Here is a 22,067-nt window from a genome sequence, read left to right on the forward strand (position 1 = left end):
CCAGCATGCTTGGTACTCATTTTATTGACTCACTGAAGGGATAAAAGGCTCAGTTGACCCAGCCCTGTTCCAGCTATCTGGACCCAAAACCAACTCTCCCCTAATCCTCAATCAATCTTTAACTGTCAAAATTAGAGCTGGGCTGAGGAATGAAGATGAAGCTTGTAGAGGGTTGCTAGAGGAGTATCTGTATCCCTAATCATTCCCACAGAGTTTTTTTTTTTTTTTTTGGTTGCAAAATACTTTTTATTTACAAGTTATTTTCTTAATATTTCAAAAAGTTATTCTTGATATATGTAAAAATGATTCAATTGCAGACAATTTATCAAAAATTAAGTAAAATAACTCTATGGTTATCACTTAATGTAAACGGTTTTTCAAAACCCATAATTGTCTTTTAATTATATCTTAATTTAGTTGATAATTTTAGTTTGTAGTTACTTAATAAAAATTTATGTTATGTTATGAATGTTAGGCTATTAATTATTTATTAATTATTACTAAATTCTTATCAGCATTGTGTAATGATTTTTAAATAAATTTTATTTTAGATTGTGAGCTGGTATTATTGTCCGTATCTTTTCAACTCATTTTTGCTTCATAGTATTAAACGTTTTAGTGCTAGTTTTGAACTCTAAGCTTATATTCTGATTTGCTATAATTATAAATGTCTAATTAAAAATTTAATAAAATATTTGTATTTAATATTCTTATGATTTTCAACTAATAAGTTCTCAATAGTTTTTATGTTGGTTTACATTTTTAGTTTAATTTATGAGCATTTTAATTTTTCATTTTAATTTACGATAACAATTCATTTTAATTTACGATACTCAAATTATACCAGTTGGCATTAGTAAGTGTAGTGGTAGCTCCCTCATAAATTTTTAAAATTACAATTTTTTTTAAAATTTTATTCTTTAAAACCTCTAAACGTTATTTTTGATTTGAATAAAAATTAATAATTTCAGAAAATGTTTAATAATTTTACCAAATAATTCTATGCTTATCTCTCTTATGCTATTTATAAAACCATATTTTTTTTCTTCATTATTTTATTATAACTTAATGATATAAATGTTAATTTCCTTCAATTTTAGTTATTTCGTTTAATTTATGTGCAAGAAAATTTTTCTTAATTACAGTGTATTTTATCAAAATTTTATAAGAAAATTTATGGAAATTTTCAGTTTTTTTCATGTTAAAGGTTTTCATTATCGTTTCAAGTTTTTTTTTCAAAACTTTTTTTACATAATTTACATTTAAACTACTATTTTATTAAAAATATATTTGTGAATATTTGGATTATATTTGAATTTGTATTATTTCTCAATCACAACTTTGTGTGAAAATTAAATTGTTGCGTAAATCTTACAGGAATAATTTCGCAATTTGTTGTTAAAGAAGTAAACATTAGGGACATCTGTTAATAACCAATAATAAAGTTCATAAAATCAATGTTCTATCAAAATGTATTAATAATTATGAAAAATACACAGGGAAATCGAGACAAAAAAACAATTTATATATTCATTTATTGAAATCGGGAGCCTTACCGTAAACCGGGGCGATTCTACCCATTTTTTCAGCTTGTCAACTTTCAAGTGGTCAAACTTTTGTAAATATTAAAGAAAAAAGGCTTTTAATAGGTGTTTCGGAATAGCTATTTATCCCTCTTTAAAGCTGTGAAATCCATTTTAGAAAATATGAACAGTTACGCTGTTACTGTATATTTTTATAGAACTGCTGACAAATTTCTAGTATGGGGCGAGTCTACCCATTCTACTAAAATGAATGTTCACATTGTAAATAATCGAATTTTACTATTAAATTGTTATTTTAGTTACTATATAGGATATTTATGAAGTAAAATTCATAACTTTATATATATATTCAATTTTTTATTCATAAAATAACACAAATTGAGTATTTGATCGATTATCACATTTTGATCACTGTTTTGTTTTTATAATCATTAACATTATAAAATAACATTTTTTCTGATTATTGTTGATAAAAATAAATTAAAATTAATATAAATTTACAATTAAATAATTAATAAATAATAATAATTAAAGATTATTAACAAAATCGAATTTCAAACATTGGGAATCATGAAAAATCCTTTTCCCATTCTTTTGGGAGGTAAAAATAATTTATAAATAGTAATTTATTTAACTTGCATTAAATAAAAAAAGTTAATTTTGCAATATAAAAATTGAAAAAATAGGTAAAATAAACATATTTTATATTTACGTTTATATTTAACCTATAAATTTTCTTATTAATGATAAATTTATCAATGCAGAATTAAGATAATATACTCAAATTCATTTAAAATGACTTAATTTTAATATAAACAAAGTTCTAAATTATATTATTATGCTTTATTAAAACTAAATACGAATGGGCAGACTCGCCCCGCGAATTCAGGCTTTTTGTTTACAACAGCAAAACATATAAGAAAATTTTCATATAAAATTAATTTAATCTTAGTCTTAGATAAGTTTATAACTTAACCAAAGTGAAAATAGTAATAATAATAATATACTTACGGAGCACCAACTAAAAGTTTGCTGATTTTCAGTACAAATCTCTCAAAAGACGTTTGAACAGGTCGGTTAAAAAGACACCAAATAAATAAAAATGGATCAAACTACTACAGCGACATCTTCCTTAGAGTCTGAACTAAGTCCTCCGACTGTAAAATTTTTTTTATTTGCAATTAAAAATAGTAAAAATTAAATAAAACTAAAATGGGTAGACTCGCCCCTGAATGGGTAGACTCGCCCCGGTTTACGGTACCTCTTTATAGGAAAGCCTTACCTCTTGCCGGAGCCTTTTTAATTTTAAGAATATGAAACATCAAAACTCAGACTTTCGATAGTTTCGCAATTTATACATCACAGTACATGTCCTATCCCACGAAAGATTTTAATAATTGTAAATTTTTCTGGTTAAAAAACAAAAAAAAATTCTTAAACTTGAAGGATATTTTCAAAATTTCTTCTGTTTATTTCTTTCAGTGTTTCCATTGTCATTTATCAAAATGAGGAGTTTGTGCGTCTGTATGTCGGGGTCTTTGTTATAACAGAATCGTCCTAAAATTTGGACAGTGGATGAAAAGCGCAAATTTTGCCCCAGATCTCAATTGTATCGTTCAGGACAGACGTTTGAAAAATTGAATTCTCTTATTGATTTAAAACTTTTAATTGGAAAAATAGATTTTTCGAAGTCTTCCAATTTTTGAAAGATTTTTTTAAAAATCTTTATGTAAATAACTTTTTATGTTTGTTTTAAACTTTTTATTTTAATATTTCTCAATAAATACTTCCTTAATTCACGTTCAAATAAATATTTTGGAAGTCAGCGGGCTTTTATTAGTTTTTACAGTTTTTTTTTCCAATGAAATAAATTTATATTTTAAATTAGTCCTTGAAAAAAAAGCTCCAAAAATTATTTTAATTAACTCTTGAACAAGATATTCAATTTTCATTACCATTAATAAATTTTTCAGAACTCTTGATAAAAATGATATAAAAAAGCGATTCAATTTGATACTGAGGTGAACAAGAAGCAAAAATTTTATGAAAACCATAAGAATTTGTAATAAGAAGATATAAGCAATTTTCTTATTTCTCTAAACTTATAATAACGTTAAAAAAGTATGATAGTCGCCTTTCGGTTATTTAAAAATCAAAAATGCTTTAAGGCTTTTCACATTTCATTTTTATGTTTATGACTAAGGAAGTTAAAAACAGTTTATATTTATTTATTTATGTGCTGTAATGTTAATTTTAGCTCCTAGTGGGGGTGCACAACCTTTTTCAGTGGATGTTTAGTCATATTCCTAACTTATGCTAGTTTGCAGGCAAGTTGAAGTAATTGTTTGAGTTAATCTCCGTTAATCAACTAGAATATAAGTTTTAATTAAAATGAAATAATATGACATTTGAAATATTACTTATTATACAAAAATAGTTTAAAAAATATAGAAATAAATATTATAACTATTTGAATTGATAAAAACAAAAGATTTCGACTTCTTTTTAATGATTTAAAAAATCGTTTGCAGAAAAAAATACTTAGTATACTAGTGGATGAAATTCATTAATTTTAAAACATATCTTTGGTTCTGGTAGTTTTCAAAAAGTATTTTGCTGTTTGTCTTTTAGGTAAGCTTTTCAATAAAAAATTTTAAATTGAATTACAAAAAGTCATTTATGTTTATTAATATATCTCGAATATTTAACTTAATATAATAAGATTGTTAGCTTTATGAAATTTTAGTGTAAAAAAGAAATCATGTTCGAATTATATGTTACGAAAAGCATAACTTGTAGAGAATCGTTATCGTCTTCACTTTTTCAAATAATTTCTATAATTTTTTCGATTGATTTGCTTTCAAGTCATAAAAGAAAATCTCCTTCCAATACTGATTTAATTTCATGATTAACGAATGAAAGTAGAATATACTTTAAAGTATTAGCTATTTGTATTAGTTTTCTTCTTGTGATATTTTAACATAAAATTTCAAAGGAAAAAAAACTTAAAAAATAAATTCCAAAAAATAAAATTTTTGCAATAATTCAGTAATAAATGAAGAGTTTAGTGGAAGAACCGGCTAAGTGACATTTCTAAAAAAAATTGAGATTTCTTGGAAGACTTTCTAATTTTAGTCTTATTTAAAAGTATAACATTCATATTTTGCTTAATCTATAAATTCCGAAGATACTCAATGAAAGAACCAGAAAAGTGACATTATTTAGGTATTCTTTGGAAGGAAGAATAGTTAAGTGACTTAGCGACAAGTAGTCAATAACCTAAACAAAATCACTTGCTTTGCATCAAACGCAACTTCGCGGGGGGGAAATGAAAAATCTGAAACAGAACCTTCCATACATTAAAGGAAATTTATTTTTTACAAATCAATAATTTAAAACGAAAAAAAAAACTCTTAAATAGCTTCAGAATATAATTTTTGTTTCTGGTTTAAATTAGTTGACAGAATTAGAGACCTTGGTAATGAATTTCGGCTAAGTTGCATTGAAACTAAATATCATTTTGTGTGTTTATGCAACTTTTTCAGTTTCTTATTATTATTACGAGCTGAATGTTCGTTCTTCGTATGGAATGAAATAGAAATAAAATTTCAATAAATCGGTAATGATCAATATTGCGCAATCATGCCTAAAATTAAAAGAAATATGAGGATACAATTAATTAACTTTTAAAAAAATTTTTTTAATTTATTGTTATTTCTCGCTCATTTTCATGCCTTTAAGTTATTAGATTAAGCAAAGCATGTTTTTAGAAGCTCGTCCTCTCAAAAATGAAGATTAACAATGTTCAGTATTCTTTGGCTTAATTCTATTGCGCGAGATCAATTCCTGATAGTTAAAAATTAACAATGTTCAGCATTCCTTGGCTTAATTCTATTGCGCGAGATCAATTCCTGATAGTCAAAAATTAACAATATTCCGTATTCTTTGGCTTAATTCTATTGCGCGAGATCAATTCCTGATAGTCAAAAATTAACAATATTCCGTATTCTTTGGCTTAATTCTATTGCGCGAGATCAATTCCTGATAGTTAAAAATTAACAATGTTCAGCATTCCTTGGCTTAATTCTATTGCGCAAGATCAATTCCTGATAGTCAAAAATTAACAATGTTCAGTATTCTTTGGCTCAATTCTATTGCTCGAGACTAATTCCTGATAGTCAAAATTTACTATAATCAACAATTTTCTCCGGTATTTATCCCATTTAGTAAGCTGTAAAAAAACCTATTTTTCCAGTACTTATAGTAGGTCTCATGATCCGTATATATATTACATATTAAAATAACGCCGAGTAACATATATACGTATATAGTTTATCAAGAATCTTTAAAATGTTTTCGCACACATATATAAATAAAGGATTGAATAAGTTAATATCATTTCGAATATGAAGTATTAAATTCGAAATGATAAAGACACTTTGATATTTTACAACTTCTTTTATGAGACCCTTGTCGATCGTTTTTTTAATTTTTTTTAAACCTATTAGGTGCATTTTCAAAATTATTACTACGAAACATTTTTAAATTTCTAAAACACTGTCCGATACGAATTAAAGTAATAAATGTAAATTGCTGCAAACTTATAAGTATTTAAAATTTAATTTTATATCCGGCGTTGGACAGCCGACCCGTGACCCTCTAACTTCTCGGGGGTCACGGCCGACCCGACTCTGAGTTTACAACTACCAATGTTCAATTCCGTAACCTCGTAATTTTGAACCCAATCCAGAAAACAAGGATCAAGCAGAAGGACTTTCTGATGGAGCTAACCCGCATTGGCGTTACATGTAGTATGAAACCACGAAATCCTCCCAAGGTTAGCCCAACGGCAAGGGGATTCCCACCCTTTATCACCGAGGATATTTTGTCACCATTGGAGTCGGTGCTAGACGGGAGCAAAAATCGTATCAACCAGCCACCGCTGGGATTTAAACTTGGGTCTCTCATTGGGAAGTGAACGTTCTATCCCCTGAGCAAGCCACCGCTGTTTAGACTTATAGGTATGTAACATTGAAGAATATTGAGACAACTATGAATAATATACAAATAAAATTGTAATAATAAGAAAAATTAAAATATCGCAAGTTGTTCCAATTTTAAAATTTAATCACCTTGAATGAACTTATGAAAACAATTATTTTTGGTGGCCATTTTTTATCAGCCAGTTCATCACACCCTGTCTACCATTAATCTCTTCAAAAGTTAACATGATAATCAAGATAAAAAATTTGCAAGTGAGATTTTCATTAAAATTTTCTCTTCTGTACAAGATAAAAGTTATTCTGTTTAGTTCCGTGTCAGGGGTGTTTCACCGAATGTCTCTGCTTCCCCCTTTTCATGGGCATGGGGATGATCAATCACAGTACTCTCAACTAAGTCTAGATTTTATTACCTACTAGATTGGCACTCTTTTTCGCCCCATTATATGCCAAATGATGATCGCCAAAGATGTAAGTTTATAGGAAGGAATGGCTCTTTCGTAAAACACAACCGGTATATTTGCTTGTAGTCGTATGCTGTCGAAGAATGGGTATATGATTCTCGAGAACTCTCATATTCTAAGGAAAAAAAGATCACAAGCTACGTTACTGAGACGTTTGCTTTATTAATAATGCATTTGCTGATAATTTCAATGGTTAAAACAAAAACTAAATCTCAAAACTTTGTTTTAAAGTTTGTATCGTGAGCCCTTTTTACTTTTTTTATTAATTTATTTTATAATTAATTTATTTTATAATTAATTTATTTTATTATATTTGGTTTTGTTTGTTTATTACTTTAAAATACAAGATTTTATTTCTAAAATGACATGAAAAAAGGTTATATCCTAAAAACAAGATATTACGCTGATCAAGGATCCTCTCCATCCGATTTGATTGATTTTTGTTTCTTGACACGAAAGTTTATTTTTTTATTTTAAGTTAAAACCATTCACTTTATAACTTCTTTGCAGACATCTTTGTTTCTGAAGAACTATAATTATTCTCCTATTTCATTTTGTGCCGGTAATGAGCTTCCTAACCCGAATTAGCACACTTTATGAAATAAAGTATTCGATATTTTTTATTCGATTTATTTTTATACGATTCTAAATAGAAATATTATTTAATGTGCGTAAACATCTTGGCCTAGTCATTAAAAAAAAAGCATCAAAAATAGACTTGTTAGAAATTATAACAATTTTAAGCAATATTAATTAAAAGCAATATTATTTGAATAATATTGCTTTTAAGCGTATTCAATGTCGCAGTTGATTATTGTTAGAAATATAAAATAATTACAAAAATTTTTTATCAGACTCTAATACTTTCACTTCAGATAACTCAAAAAGGAAATTTATTTAACTATGTTAAAATGGTGAAGGAGGAATTATGGAAAACTGATTTAATTATTCATAGTTGCAATTTAAAGTTTTCCACACATGAAAATCTTACTCTAAGTGTAATAGAAAGAACAATTTCTCTATTTAGAATAAAATATTATTCCTTATTAAAAATTAAAGAAAGCTGATATTTAATAAAAAATAATTAATTTCTGCTAGTTTCTGACTGTAAGCAATCTGAACAATCAATAAAATAAAATTCTCACGATATAATAAATTACCCAAAAGAGCTCAAAACGAATAGTCATGACTAGGACTGGGCGATATTAGAAATTGTATATCGTGATGCATCGTCAGTTTTGCATCGCGATATAGTATTTTTGTATTTTGTATCGCGATATAGTACTATTTAATTTCATTTACTTGTAAGGCACAGAAAATCAGATTTCTATAATAACTTCATACTCAAATTGATTTAAATCAATTTATAAATTTGAAGATATATATGTTTTTCTTGAGAAAGATATTAAATAAATTGACTACAATGTACAAATCTTGCTTAAAATATTTATTGAAAAAATGTGTGTAGATACAATATTTGCACCTCTTTATCGTTTATAAGGTATAAGCAGTCTTAATTTAAGTTAGATACTTTACTAAGCTTTTAACTATAAATCAAAGAAAGTTTAAAACGATAGGTTTATGAATTTATTCGGAAATCAATTAGTTTAAGTGAATTAAATTTTGGAAAGAAAAAAAGTTTGAAGCTATAAAAAATAATTTTACTAAATGAGCCATAGCCAATTTAGCGAAATTGAAACTTCATATGAAATTTTTAATTTGAAATAAAAATATATCAACATTTCCGAATGTTTAAATGATAAAAGATGCTCCGTTTTTTCGAACATTACCCCCAGTACTAAACACCCTCTCTGTCGCTTTTGAAACATCACTAATTTTTATTTCACATAAATAATTAAGTTCGTTTGACTAGAGCAAGGTTCGAATTTTAAACTAAAAAATAAACATAAGTTTTGTTATAATTTCTTAAAATTTTCGCTCCTTGGAAGATTTATCAGTTTAAAAATAAGAAGGGAATTTTATAAATATATCTAGTTAAAATTATTGAAAGAAAATTTAGAAAATTTAAAAAAAAAGCTTGTCAAAAAATTCATTATACGCTTAAAACAAAGTGTTAAAAACTTTGTTTATTTTTAAAAAAAGCGATTTTTACAAATCAATGTTTCCTTGTACTATTTTGCATAAATAATTACATAATTATTAAGTTCAATCGTAATCTTCAAATTCTAAATGAAAAATTAAACGCAAGTTTTGCTACATTTTCTAAAAATGATCACGAAAATAACGAAAGATTTCTTAATTTAAAAATAAATCAAATTGAAATTTATCAATATATTTACCCAACAGTATAGAAAGAAAATTTAAAAAAATAAGTTCGTTAAAAAATATTTGTATGTTTAAAACAAAGTGCTAAAAAAAGTTTAAAAAAAACGCTTTTAAAACACCATTATTTTATTATTATTATTTCACATAAATAATTAAATCAAATTTAATAGTGACCGAATTATGAACGAAAAACAAAGTAAAGTTTAATTTCTTAAAAATGAAAACAAAAGAATTGTAAAATTTGATAATATATCTTCATTAACTAATAATATTAAAAGAAAATTTAAAAAAAAAATTATCATACTCTCTAATAAAGTGCTAAATGATTAAATTATATAAGTATAATATTTTATACATATGTTAGCATATTTAGTACTACTTACTTAAGCCTTCATAAAATAACCTTTGGATAAACGAATATTATAATTCAATGCAATTTTTTTTATTTCATTTAAAATGTTCTCGAGATATTTTAAAATGCGCATAAAGTTAAAGTACGTACAAGAGTCCAACCATATTTACGAGATAGCGATTACCTCCTTCTTTTAGGGATATCAAAAATCGAAATTCGTCAAAGAAAATGTATGTTTATTTAGAGAAAAAATGTTTTAGTGCTTGGTTTAGAAACTTAAAATATCGTCTACCCTTATTAATTAGAAATTTGAGCTCACCCTTCAACCGAGCCATTTAGGTTGAATCTTAAAATCCGACTATTCGACCAAAAGTAATTCCGGGTGGTCCGTTTTATTATGCACTGCACATATGCATATTTATTTTTATATGTATTTAAATATAAATGTATTCTTAAAACTTAAAATAGACGAGCAGTTTTTTAAAAATAACTACCGTGATCTCCACTGGCTACGCTCATGACTAACACAACAGAATTTTTTAGATTTTTGAAGGACCGTTTGCACAGAATGTGATTTTTTTTTCGGATGCGACAGAAATCCTCGAAACTCACTAATCACGTTGCCGCACGCGTGTAAAAGTGCATCCAGTGAGGATGGTGTTGTAACGAATAGTAAAGATACTTTTAAGAATTTTAATTAAAGATAGATAAAATTCGTAAATTAATTTTCCTGCTGGATGTGAATAATTAAACATTTAGTTTTAAAATCGTTATAATTAAAAATGCACATTAAGGACACATTTTTTTAAACAAAATATAAGCCATGCAACCGTAAATTTGTTAAATTTATATATGTTATATTATATTTGTTAAATTATATATATATATATATATATATATATATATATATATATATATATATATATATATATATATATATATATATATATATATATATATATAATAAATTGCCCACAATCAATAAATGCTCTTCATTTTGTTTTGTTTTAACAAGGAAAAAAGATAAAATAACTTATAATTTATGTAAATATTTAACCATTGCTGCCTTTGTAAATGTCTTTTTTTTTTAAAGAAAACAATCATATTTTGCGTTACACGTAAAGGGAAACCACGAAAATATCATTCAGATTGCTTGACGCTTAAAGAGTTCCTGCGAAATGCTCAGTAATCGTAATGAATTTTATGCAATAAATCATTTTTTTAGCGTCTTTGACAGACAGCCAATTATTTCGGTGAATATAACGAGATGCTCTTCATATTTTTTTATAATTTTAAATTCATCCTAAAAATCAAAGTAACGCACAATTTAAATATCGGCGTAAAACAATGTTTATAAAAGTTATAAAAATAATTTATTTTAACCAAGATTAAGATTAAATTAAAATAATCAAATTTTGCGTTACACGCAAAGGAAAACCGCGAAAATTTTCTTCGGATTGCTTGGCGGTAATAGAATTTCAACTAAATGTTCATCCTTATCTCAATGAAATAATTTTTTATAAGCAACCATTTTTTATTTTTATTTATGCCTAGCCGTTGTGGCTCAGAAGATCGGGAGTCTCCTTGAGGTCAGGCTAACCGTGGGAGATTTTCGTGGTTTTCCTCTCCATGTAACGCAAATGCTGGTTAGTTCCATCAAGAAGTCCTCCACAAGTCCTCAAGAAGTCCAATTGAATATAAACGAAAAGCTCTTCTTTTTAACTCAACCAGTAAAACAAAATAAGCTGCAATTTAAGTATCGAAATACAATTATATACTTATGAAAGCTATAAAAACAACCTATTTTAAATAAAATTAAATTATCAAATTTTGCGTAACATGCTAAAGAAAACTACAAAAATGTTTTTCAGATTGTTTTTATCGGTAACAGGCATTCCAGCCAAATATTCATTATCTAAAAGAAGTTATTTTTAAATAATCAAGTTTTTTTTTCTTCCGATCCTTGATAGATGGTTTATCATCTTTGTGAAGGAAACGTCATCATTTTTAATTCAACCCAGAAATCAAAATTACTCATAAGTTACTTGGAGTACAATCATAATCATTAAAGTTATAAGAATAACTTATTTCAATTAAGACTAAATAAAAATAATCAAATTTTGCGTTACATGCAAGGAAAAACCACAAAAAAGTATTTTAGATTCCTGAACGGTAATAAGATTCTAGATAAATGTTCTTTATCGCAATGAAATTATTTTTTTAACCATTAATTTTTTTAATCATCCTTGACAGACAAATTGTCATCTTAGTGAATGTTGTGAGACACTTTTCTTATATTTTTAACTTTTAACACGACCCAAAAATCAAAGTAACTTGCAGTTTAAGTATCAGAGTAATATAAAAGCTATTGTAGTAACCTATATATTATGACCTATATATAACCTATATATTAAGCTATATATAATAGGATTTCTTCTCAATGTTTATTATAGCAATGAAATTATTTTTTAATAATCAATATTTTTTTTATCATCCTGGATATATAGTCTATCATCTTAGTAAATGTTGTGAAATGCTCTTCTTATTTTTGTACTTTTTTCACTTTTTTGTACACAACGCAGATATCAAAATAACTTGTAATTGAAATAGAGGAGTAAAATCACATTTTGAAAGACTTTTTGCATGAAAATAATTAGAATTAAACATTAAGCATAAATGAAAACCAGAAAAACGCTTTTTACAAAGTAATTGAGCGCTAACAGATAATAATGAGACTATATATCAGCAATTATTATCATTTTCCAATTTCTTGTGCTTTATATGAAATTTAATGTTTTGGGCAGCTCAGATTGCTCACTAAAATGTTCTTTATTTTATTTATTTAATTAAATTTATTTATTTTTTGTAAGTACATAAATTGTGTTTTTTTTTTATTTCAAGTACTTGAATTTCAGAATGATATAAAGAATTAAATTTTAAGAACATATTAGTTTCTTTTTTTTTAATTTTAAAGTTTACAAATTATAAATCTTTTAAAAATTCGAGATAAAAAATGTGTTATAAAATTTGCGAATTTTCCTATTTTTCTGCAAAGAGACAGAATGTTATGAATTAATATTAATCATAACAACTTATAAAAAAAAGGAATAAATTACAATAAAGAAGCACCACAGCTCACTCGAGGGCGTGGATATAGAGTAAAACTAGTTACTAGATCAGTGCCATAGATATAAAGCCCCTATATTAGTCCCTGATCAGTGCTGTCAATACTAGTCTAAACTGATCTAGTATTTCGATTTTTGGTTTCGATTTGTCGAGCATGCGCAGCTAATTCGTGTGTAAGAGGGAAGGTGTAGTTACAAACATATCACTGGCGAGATTTTTGACTTCATATTGTTATGCCAAAAATCAATCTTATGTTAACCCCTGTACTTGTTTTCGATGTCAGTATACCTACCTCAGGAGTTCCTTTCATTCTGTAGGGGTGGGGGTAAAGACCACAGGTGGTATGTTCGGTGGTGGTTTAATTATTATTAACAGAAGAATAAAAACATATGATTTCTAGAAAATCATATGTTTCGAATCCTAATATTTTAACTAAGTCACTGCAAACGATTAAATGATATTATTACCAAATCAATTCTGGAACAAAAACTCCGTGAAATTAAATTGTAAATTTAAAATTACCCATTAATATGGATAAGTGGTTAGCGTTGGTGAGAGCTGTTATTTTTAGAACTGTTTCGAATCCTTTGTAAAAGACTTTTTAAAAAATTAAAATTGACTAATTTTGCTTAAAAGCTCAGTTCTTTTTAAAAGTTTAAAATTACGTAGTTAATTATGATGTAATATTTTTTAGTTTTATAATTAATTTCTATAAATATCATTGTAAGGAATTTAGTAATGAAAAAAATAATCAAATAAACGTTATGTTATATTTTCATGGAATTTTTTGTGAGTAACACAGATTCTGTATTTGTGAGCAAAGAAAGGTTGAAAGTTGATAATAATATATTTATTCGGTAAAACTGCTAACTGCTTTATAACTGATATCGTAATTTAATTAATAATAATAATAATATACATATATATATCATTAATTAAATTAAATAATTGTGTTAATAGTTCTCGCTGAACTGAATAATGCGTAACATTCTATTCTTCAACATCAAGGAACTCAAGAATTAATGACTTCATCAATAACATTTTGTTATCAGAATTTTCTTTAAACATTTATCTAGAAAGTGCACAATTCCATTATCGTTTCATGCAATAGTGTTTTTGAGTTATAAGACATTAAAAAGAACGCTCTGTTTAAATTTTCTGACACAGCAGAGATGGCTGCATTAACTTTCTTTTAATACAAAGAGGAAGCTTTGATTCTTTTGAAAACATTTTGATTAAGAATTACTCAATACCATACTTTGAAATTAATATCATTGATCAGTTAATTATAATCAAATACTGATCAGTCTTACTTTGAATTAAATTAATTATACCTGAAAGATTTTTGTGAACATTTTTTATCCCTTTAAAAATATCTTACTTTTTACTCCATAACTTAAACTAAAATCATTTGGATGTGCATTCGAGTTGCAAGTCAACCTGTTGTTTACGTTTAAAAAGAAAAAGTGTTTCTTTAAAAAAAATTGTAACTGTCGTGAACTTTTAAAATTTTGTAAGATTTTTAAAATTTTTAGCACCTTGTCATGTTTCTAAACCAAATAGAAGACATGAAACATGTTCAATTCACGGTTTCGTTCTGGAACTTGTCATAGTGTCAAAAAAGTTCCTGCTCACAGTGTACACTACAGTTACAACAAAAGATTAAAAAAAAGGACATTTCTGAAAAAAAAATTATACAAAAAAGTAAAGATATCGCAGTTTATAGTAATAATGACAAATATTAAAAATTAAAAAATGTATTTAATATGAATATATTTACAAATGATGTCACTAGAAAAAATACAGCAATTTGCTTAAAACAGAAAAAATTGAACCAAAAAGTTAAGATTTTGCAGTTTACAGTAAAAATCACAAAATATTTAAAATAAAAAAAAAGCATTTTATATACAAATATTTACAAATGATGTCAATAGAAAAAATACAGCAATTTGCTTAAAACAGAAAAAATTATACCAAAAAAGGAAAAAATTTTCAGGTCACAATAACAATCACAAAACATTAAAAAATACAGCAATACGCAAATATTTACAAATGATATCAATAGAAGAAAATAAACCAATTCACTTAAAACAGCACATAACTTCAGAACATTACAATTACAATTCTCTTTCATAACTCAAGAAATCATTCAAAATATACAGATAAAAAACTGAATCGCTTTCCTAAATTTTTAATAACTGATTTAAATGAATTTTAACTAATAAGAAGAAAATTTTAAAAGAAATAATTTAAATGAATTTAAATAACTAATTTAATGAACTAAATTTTAAAACAAAAAATTAATATGGTTGATCCATTCATACAAATCTACTCACAGTGAATTAATAAGCCAACATGTAACAGCCAAGTCTGAATTATCCTTATTTCGATTCACATGAACATGACTGTATACCGTTCGTAATTAAGAACTTAAAATTTAAGCGTAGCAGTAAGACTCATGTCCAAATTGTAGATTTGTGCAAATATAACACACCTTTTTAAAACTACCTTTCTGTTCAACTATGTGATACTCAGGCTGATGTGATGTTTCAGAAAAAGGCCATATTCTGGTGTGTAACTCCTCCTGGCTAATGCCCTGGGCAGATAGAAATGCCATATCTATACCTTGAGTCGGGATATTAAACTTTCGACATTCATTAGTTACAGTATTTTTTTGTGATTCAGTTTGGGTAACTTTGTCTTCCTTAATTTTATTCAACATCAAAGCCATGCAAGTTCTTGCATCTTCGATGCAATCATGCCCACCAATGTCATTTTGCACCACAAGCTTTAGTTTTTCGTAAGCTAGGTCTCTAAGCTTTGGCTTAGAGCCATCACTCCTTGCAAAAACAACAGATGTGTCGACTATTTTACTGTGAGTCAGTCTTAGACATCGGAGGTCTCCTTCAAGTCCATGTCCGATTAATATGCATTCGCTGTGAAGCAGGTTACCTAGGAAACTTTGTACATCACTAAGAGTTGTTGTTACTCCAAGTAAATCTTCGGCCATTATGCCACTAAATTTGGTGCAATAATCAAGGATTTCATTTTCAGGTTGTACGAAGGACTCGTAAATTGTGAAGCCTTCTTCATTAACTAAACCGACTTTTGCAACTTCCAATCCTATTACAGTGTAAACCATTTCGCAATCTAATGCGTAGACTCCACGAAGCTGGTGTGCAAGGCGCTTTTCACCAGTGCTTTTGATCTCCGGTTTGAGCAGTGGATCTCCACAAATATGTAACGGATACACTTTGCATCCAATCGAAGAAGCGTGTCTTTTACAGCACTTGAAGATGGAATAAGAGCCAGGACATTTAATTACTTTATCTGAATGGTAGTAACATTTTTCGTTCACAGTGTATTTTCCCTCTGGTGTGACCTCAAATCTTTTTCGGCACCTATAGCATTTCCTAACAGCTGTTCCATGTTCGGATATCTTGGCTCCCTTAGTCAGCTCGTGGGTGAGTTTGTCAAAATACTTCGAGTCCATTAGATATTTACTGAGATTAGTATATACCTTCCCTTTGGGAAGATTCAAGTCTCGAAACTCCTTGAGTGTTGATGTTATTACGCATCGATCTAAAAGATTCAAAAATGAAAATTTCATTAATAAATCGTAGCTATTCAGAACAACTATCGAACAAACAGAATAATTCGGTAGAATAGAACAAAAAATCTAACAAATAGAAAAAACTTTGTAGATAAGGAAATTAAATTATGCTTAAAAGAGAAACTGAAAACTATGTTAGTAGCGTTGACACCAGTACAATATGTGCCACTTAAATAAAGCCAGATTATTCTCGTGCTATAGTTTAACGTAAAGGAAACCAATGTGAAACCAATATGTTTGTTAAGAAAGTGGATATTCTTTTACATATTTACAGGGAGCATTCAGTCCTTATTCTATCTGGATAGGAAACGAGGATAAAAAAAATTCTGCCATCAGGATCTGGGTATTTAGCAATACCGGGGATACAATGCATCAATATTATGCCGATTTCAATGATGATAGCCCTCAATTCAGCCCCAGACTGAAACTACCCTTTTTGGTATACACAACCCTTCTGAGGATAGCCCACACCCCAAAGTTTTCTTGGGGATTGAACTTAAGTAAAAGAATAAGTATGTCATTGATCATACTCAACCTGTTATACAACACCCACCACTCAGAAAGTTTTAAGCCGTAAATTAAGACATTTTCCTGCTGGAAAATTTTGGCTAAAAACATCAATTCTCCAACAAATGGCAGTGACAGGGTTTTTAGCATTTTTTTGATAATTAATAGCCTCTAGACAGTATGAGGGAGAGTCCATCTTTCTGTATATTGGAGAAGAATGAATGAAGTCGAACCTGCGAAATCGAATTTTTAACATTGAAAATTAAATTTATCAGGAAATATTAGACCATTAAGTTTGAATCCCAGTACATGAAAGTTTGATCATTAAATCAAAAGTTATTACGATTGATTTTTCTGCGTATTGTTTACATAGGTATATACTAAAAGAATTCTACCTTTTTGCTCTTCTGACATTGCCATCTAGAAAATAATGTATTGCATCTTATGCACTTTTTACTCTGTTTTGTCTGAGACCAATCACGGTTTTATAGGAAATTGCAAGGGATTGCTGTTTAAATTTTATTGTAAGAAGTCATTATTATTAAAAGAAGTTGTTGTTGCCACGAAAATTATTATAATAAGAAAAATGTTTTGAGTAAACGCCATTATGGAAACTAAGAAAATCTTATTCCATCCCATTAGTTCATCAATTCAAAAATGCTTTGTAGAGTGCACAAAATAAATAAATAAATAAAAATAAAAACCGGAAAACGTTGAATACATGTGATTTCACATACCGAGACTCAGTCTTAATGTTTTGAGAGTCTCGCTTTAAATATGCTATTTAATTAGTGTAGACGATAATTTGAATTACGAAGTCAGACGCGTTCTTTCTCTGAATAAAAATGCCTTTTTTTTTTCTCTCAACGGATTGGATTTTTGATTCTCCAAATAGGGAGTTAACCATAATCTGGTAAATATGGTCCCAATAATTTAGACAGGAGCCCTTTAATATTAACTTTACAAATTTTCAGAAAAGTAGTTTATCTGTAATGCATTTTATAAACATAGCTATTACATGCATGATGGTTTTTAGAATCTCGAAAATTGTGCACCTCGAAAATTGTGAAGCTTTCCTTATCAACCAAATCAGTTTCCGTCAGTATAAACAAAACTGAATTCACAATGTGAAAAAAAAATTAAAAGGGGAAGAAACTTATAATAAATTTAAATCTAAAGATTGTATTGTCACGTACTAGGAATCAACTTTTATAATTCAGGGACAAAAATGGATATTCTCTGAAGAAATATAGCTTTTTCCTTAAGCGGATTTTGAATATTGACCTTCAAAATATGGCGGAAGTTAGCCTCAATCTGGAAAATACGGTCCCTTTAGTTAAAGTAGTGTAGTTGAAAAATAGGCCTCTTAATTGTATTTTCTTTTTGCGTAACTGAAAGAATTCTACTTTTCATTTTTCAAGAGCTATTCGACTGATTCCCTTCAATTTCTGGATTTACTCATTTAAAATTGTATTGAATAACTAAAATAATAAAAAAATATCAAATAATAATTATCTTTGAATAATAAAGAAAGGTTTTATAGCTGATTGGGAAAAATATATGATATTCTTTATTGGATACGAAGATATAGCGAAATGCGCTGACACTAAGTTCGATATCAAGGAGCCCAAACTTTTAGCCACTATTGAAACTATTTTTTCCAGATACCGGCTTCAAAAGTCAAGATTCCAAAAATGCATTCCTTAAAAAGTTCGTTATTGCGTCAGATGTCAAGGTTTAAAATATCGTGTGCATATATCAATTAGCTTTTTGAGATTATATCTTTGTTATTATGTTAAGATTAAAGATTTAGTACATGAAAACTAATCATTAAATCAAAAGATAGAAGAGGAGTTAACTTTTTAGTATACTGTCAAGTTAAAAAATTCTAAAAACAAACAAGTATAAAGTTTCTCCTCTTCAGAATAGCATTTTGCATAATTTTATTATTATATGAAATTTTTGAGGAAAAAAAATAGATGAAGTTCAAACAGTTCTCAATTTTTCCCCCACCTAATCAACGAAGCCTTTATATAATTAAAGCAAAATTCATTATTTAAATAATAAAAAACGTTAAGATCATTATTTAAAGCCAAAAGGGCAAAACAAAACGTAATAATTTTTAAACAAATTGAAATTTTGAGAGAAAAAAATCTCCCACAAGTTCATACATGAAAATGATCCTTTTAGAATTTTGAATTTCAAGCACTTATGTAAGATTTAGAGTGGGAGCCCCACACAGTATTTTTGCGCAGCAACAGTAGCAAAAAAAAAAAAAAAAAAAAAAAAAAATTACATCAGCGAAATTGCAACAGCAGTGTCGTTCACGACTTTTAAACACTGAGAGAAATAAAATTTCCTAAAGTAATAATAATTAAAGAAAAGATATTTTGAAATTTCAAATCCCTCGAGTTCAAATATCCCATAAGCAAAACTATGACAATTAAATTTTATTCTTAAGTTTTATATTCATTTAACTATCACAGTGAAAGAGAATTATAACATTTACACTTACTTTCTTTATTAGCTGTCATGATTCAGCTCTAACTTCTATCAACTTTAATTTCAGGGACAGAATATCTGCAAAAAAAAAATAAATAAATAAATAAACACAGAATAAGATACAAAGCAAATTTTAAATATATTGCATCCATCAGTAAATAGTAAAAAATGCATCAAGAATCGGGAATTTACATGAAATTATTAATACAAGAAAAAGAGAACGAACACGAATTAACTACAAATATTAAATTGTTATTACTATGCATGTATGAATTATTACTGAAATACATCGATTACAATGCATGTAATTACTATTGCAACACATCTACACTCAATATTGAGTCAATGCGTGTAGCTTATATTAGTTAAAGTTGGCCATTACGATGTGATGTGCTTTTCATAAAGATTCCCTCATGGCTTGAATGTTCGAATCGATCCCCACTTTTAAGTTTTTATTTCTTATCACATTAAAAGAATTAGTTGAATAGTTTAAAAAAGTTTTAGATTATGCAATTTCTCGTTCTTATCAATGAAGTGTAAAGCTTTTAGAGGTTTGTAAAATAATGTAGCAATAAATTTGTTGTTTGTAGCAATTATTTTGGTTATTGTACGCAATAATTCCGTAAGTCTGGCTTAAATATTTTTTGGAGATATGGGCATTTTTATAAAAAAAAGTAATTCTTTGTCTCACTTTTTTTTGTTGCTGCTAATTTTAAAATTATTCAATAAAATTAAACAAAATTTTTAAGGCAATTTAAAATTAGTTTGAAAACCATTGCTTCAAATTAAAATCAGTAAAATTTTAATAAAAATTCGTTTGAAATTGCACAAAATTTGAGTAATTAAAGTAATTCTTCTTTACTGCAAAGACGCCGGGAATGAAGTGAAATTTTTTTTTCCTTCTCAATTTTGAAGAGAATCATATTTGGCAACAAATAAAGAAAGTCCGATTTGAATATCTTGAAAATTTCAAAAGTTTTAGGCAATTTTATAAGTAGTGTTAGTACTTTTAAAAAATAAATTAATTAATTAAAAACTCAAAGTAATAAACAGTTTTCTCCAAATATTATTTCGTATCTTACGACAAAAATAAATAACAAATCATAACGCCCTTCAATATATGTTCATACGCTGAAATATGTTTGTATAAAGAAAGAAAAAATATTTTCCTGATGAGGATCTTCATCAATGCCGGTGTCAGTTTTAATAAATCTTATTTAGTATACAATGATTCTTGTGGAAAACTCCATATCATTTTGAGCTTCTTTTAAAAAGTACAAAAATTACTTAGAAATTTTTTTAATTTTTGGGATGTTCATTAGGGATTTTTCTATTAATTACCATATACAATTGTCTTCAAAATTAAGACGAAAAAATAAATAAATTTTCCGCTGATGCGCAATATAAAAGAACTACTTTACTCATATCTGTTGCAATTTTGAACGAATTTTTTCTCAAATTTCAAACCAAAAATTTCGTAATTAATTTTGAATTTCTCTTAAAATTTTGTTTAATTTCACTGAATATTTCTAAAGCTATATAGCAAATAACGCGAAAATGAATGTGAGCAAGGTGATAATATTGTACTGGATAAAATTAGTTTATAATTAATAAGGCTGATATTTATTTATACAATTTTAATGATTTTTGGAGAATTAACATTTATTTAAAAAAGGGAAACATGGCTTGTTCATTTTGCACAGATTTTTAAACATAACTACAGATTCTTATAATTCTATTCATTTGATATTATGAATTATTATTTGAATTATGAATTATTATTACCGTTATTATGAATTATATGTTTTTTGTCAATATTAGGGTAAATTTTACATCTTTTATCACCGCACGCTTTAAAGGACGGAAAAACTTCGGGTAACACAATACAAAAAGAAAAAGGAGATTAACGAAGAAAAAAAAAAGAAAAGTAATAAGAAGTTTCATTTAGTGCTCGTGAAGTACACGTGCTTAGAACCTACAAAATTAGTTAAAATACAAAGAAAACAAGGAAACTATTTTTTAAAGAGATTAAAAAAAATGCTGGTAAACAAATTAAAATTTAATATATGTATATTAAATGTATCCGCATTTTGTGACACTTGAACGCTGTGTGATGTTTTATAGACTCATGAAATTTCTGAAGAGAAAGGTTTAATTCATATGCATACCAATTATGAAATAGATTTGCTAAAAAGGCAAATAAATTCAGTTTAACGACTGTGACAGAATTTATTCATTCAATTCACTACTCTAAGCACTAATATCAGATAATTTTTTAAACAAACTGTCGAAGCACTTTGAAAAAATAAGTAAATTATAATCCTGATTACTAATGTCAAAATACATCTGAACAATTTATTCGAAATTTCATTTAAATTGTGTAAACGTAAATTTTCTTTACGTTTACACGCGATACACTTAATTAAATAAAATATAAATACGAACATTAGGAAAAGAATAACTCACCCCAATCTAAAATAAAATATCTTCTTATAATGAGTTCTTTAGTAGAAATGTAAGTAAAAACTAAATAAATCCAAATGAGGACACAACACTTAGAAAACTTCACAGCTACACAAGAACTTAGTCATTGGAAGCAAGTTATACTGATAAGAAGAATTTTCCAATCAAGAACATCCCCTACCCGTGTGGTCTAGAATGTTAACTTATATC

At 27.2% G+C, this 22,067-nt stretch overlaps 1 protein-coding gene across 1 annotated transcript; it reads right to left on the reverse strand.

The window, feature by feature from the left end:
- Positions 1 to 14,957: 14,957 nt before the first annotated feature.
- On the reverse strand, positions 14,958 to 19,473 carry LOC147812036 (RNA exonuclease 1 homolog). Its single transcript, XM_087161723.1, has 2 exons — positions 19,408 to 19,473; positions 14,958 to 16,354 (listed from the first exon to the last, which is right to left on the reverse strand). The coding sequence occupies exons 1-2, from the start codon at positions 19,424 to 19,426 to the stop codon at positions 15,210 to 15,212; spliced, it is 1,164 nt and encodes a 387-aa protein (XP_087017849.1). The 5' UTR covers positions 19,427 to 19,473; the 3' UTR covers positions 14,958 to 15,209.
- Between the last annotated feature and the right edge of the window lie 2,594 nt (positions 19,474 to 22,067).

The sequence above is a fragment of the Parasteatoda tepidariorum genome, chromosome 4, assembly GCF_982258835.1.
Source record: "Parasteatoda tepidariorum strain Cologne lab strain chromosome 4, Ptep-v5.0, whole genome shotgun sequence".
NCBI classification, from domain to species: Eukaryota; Metazoa; Arthropoda; class Arachnida; order Araneae; family Theridiidae; genus Parasteatoda; species Parasteatoda tepidariorum.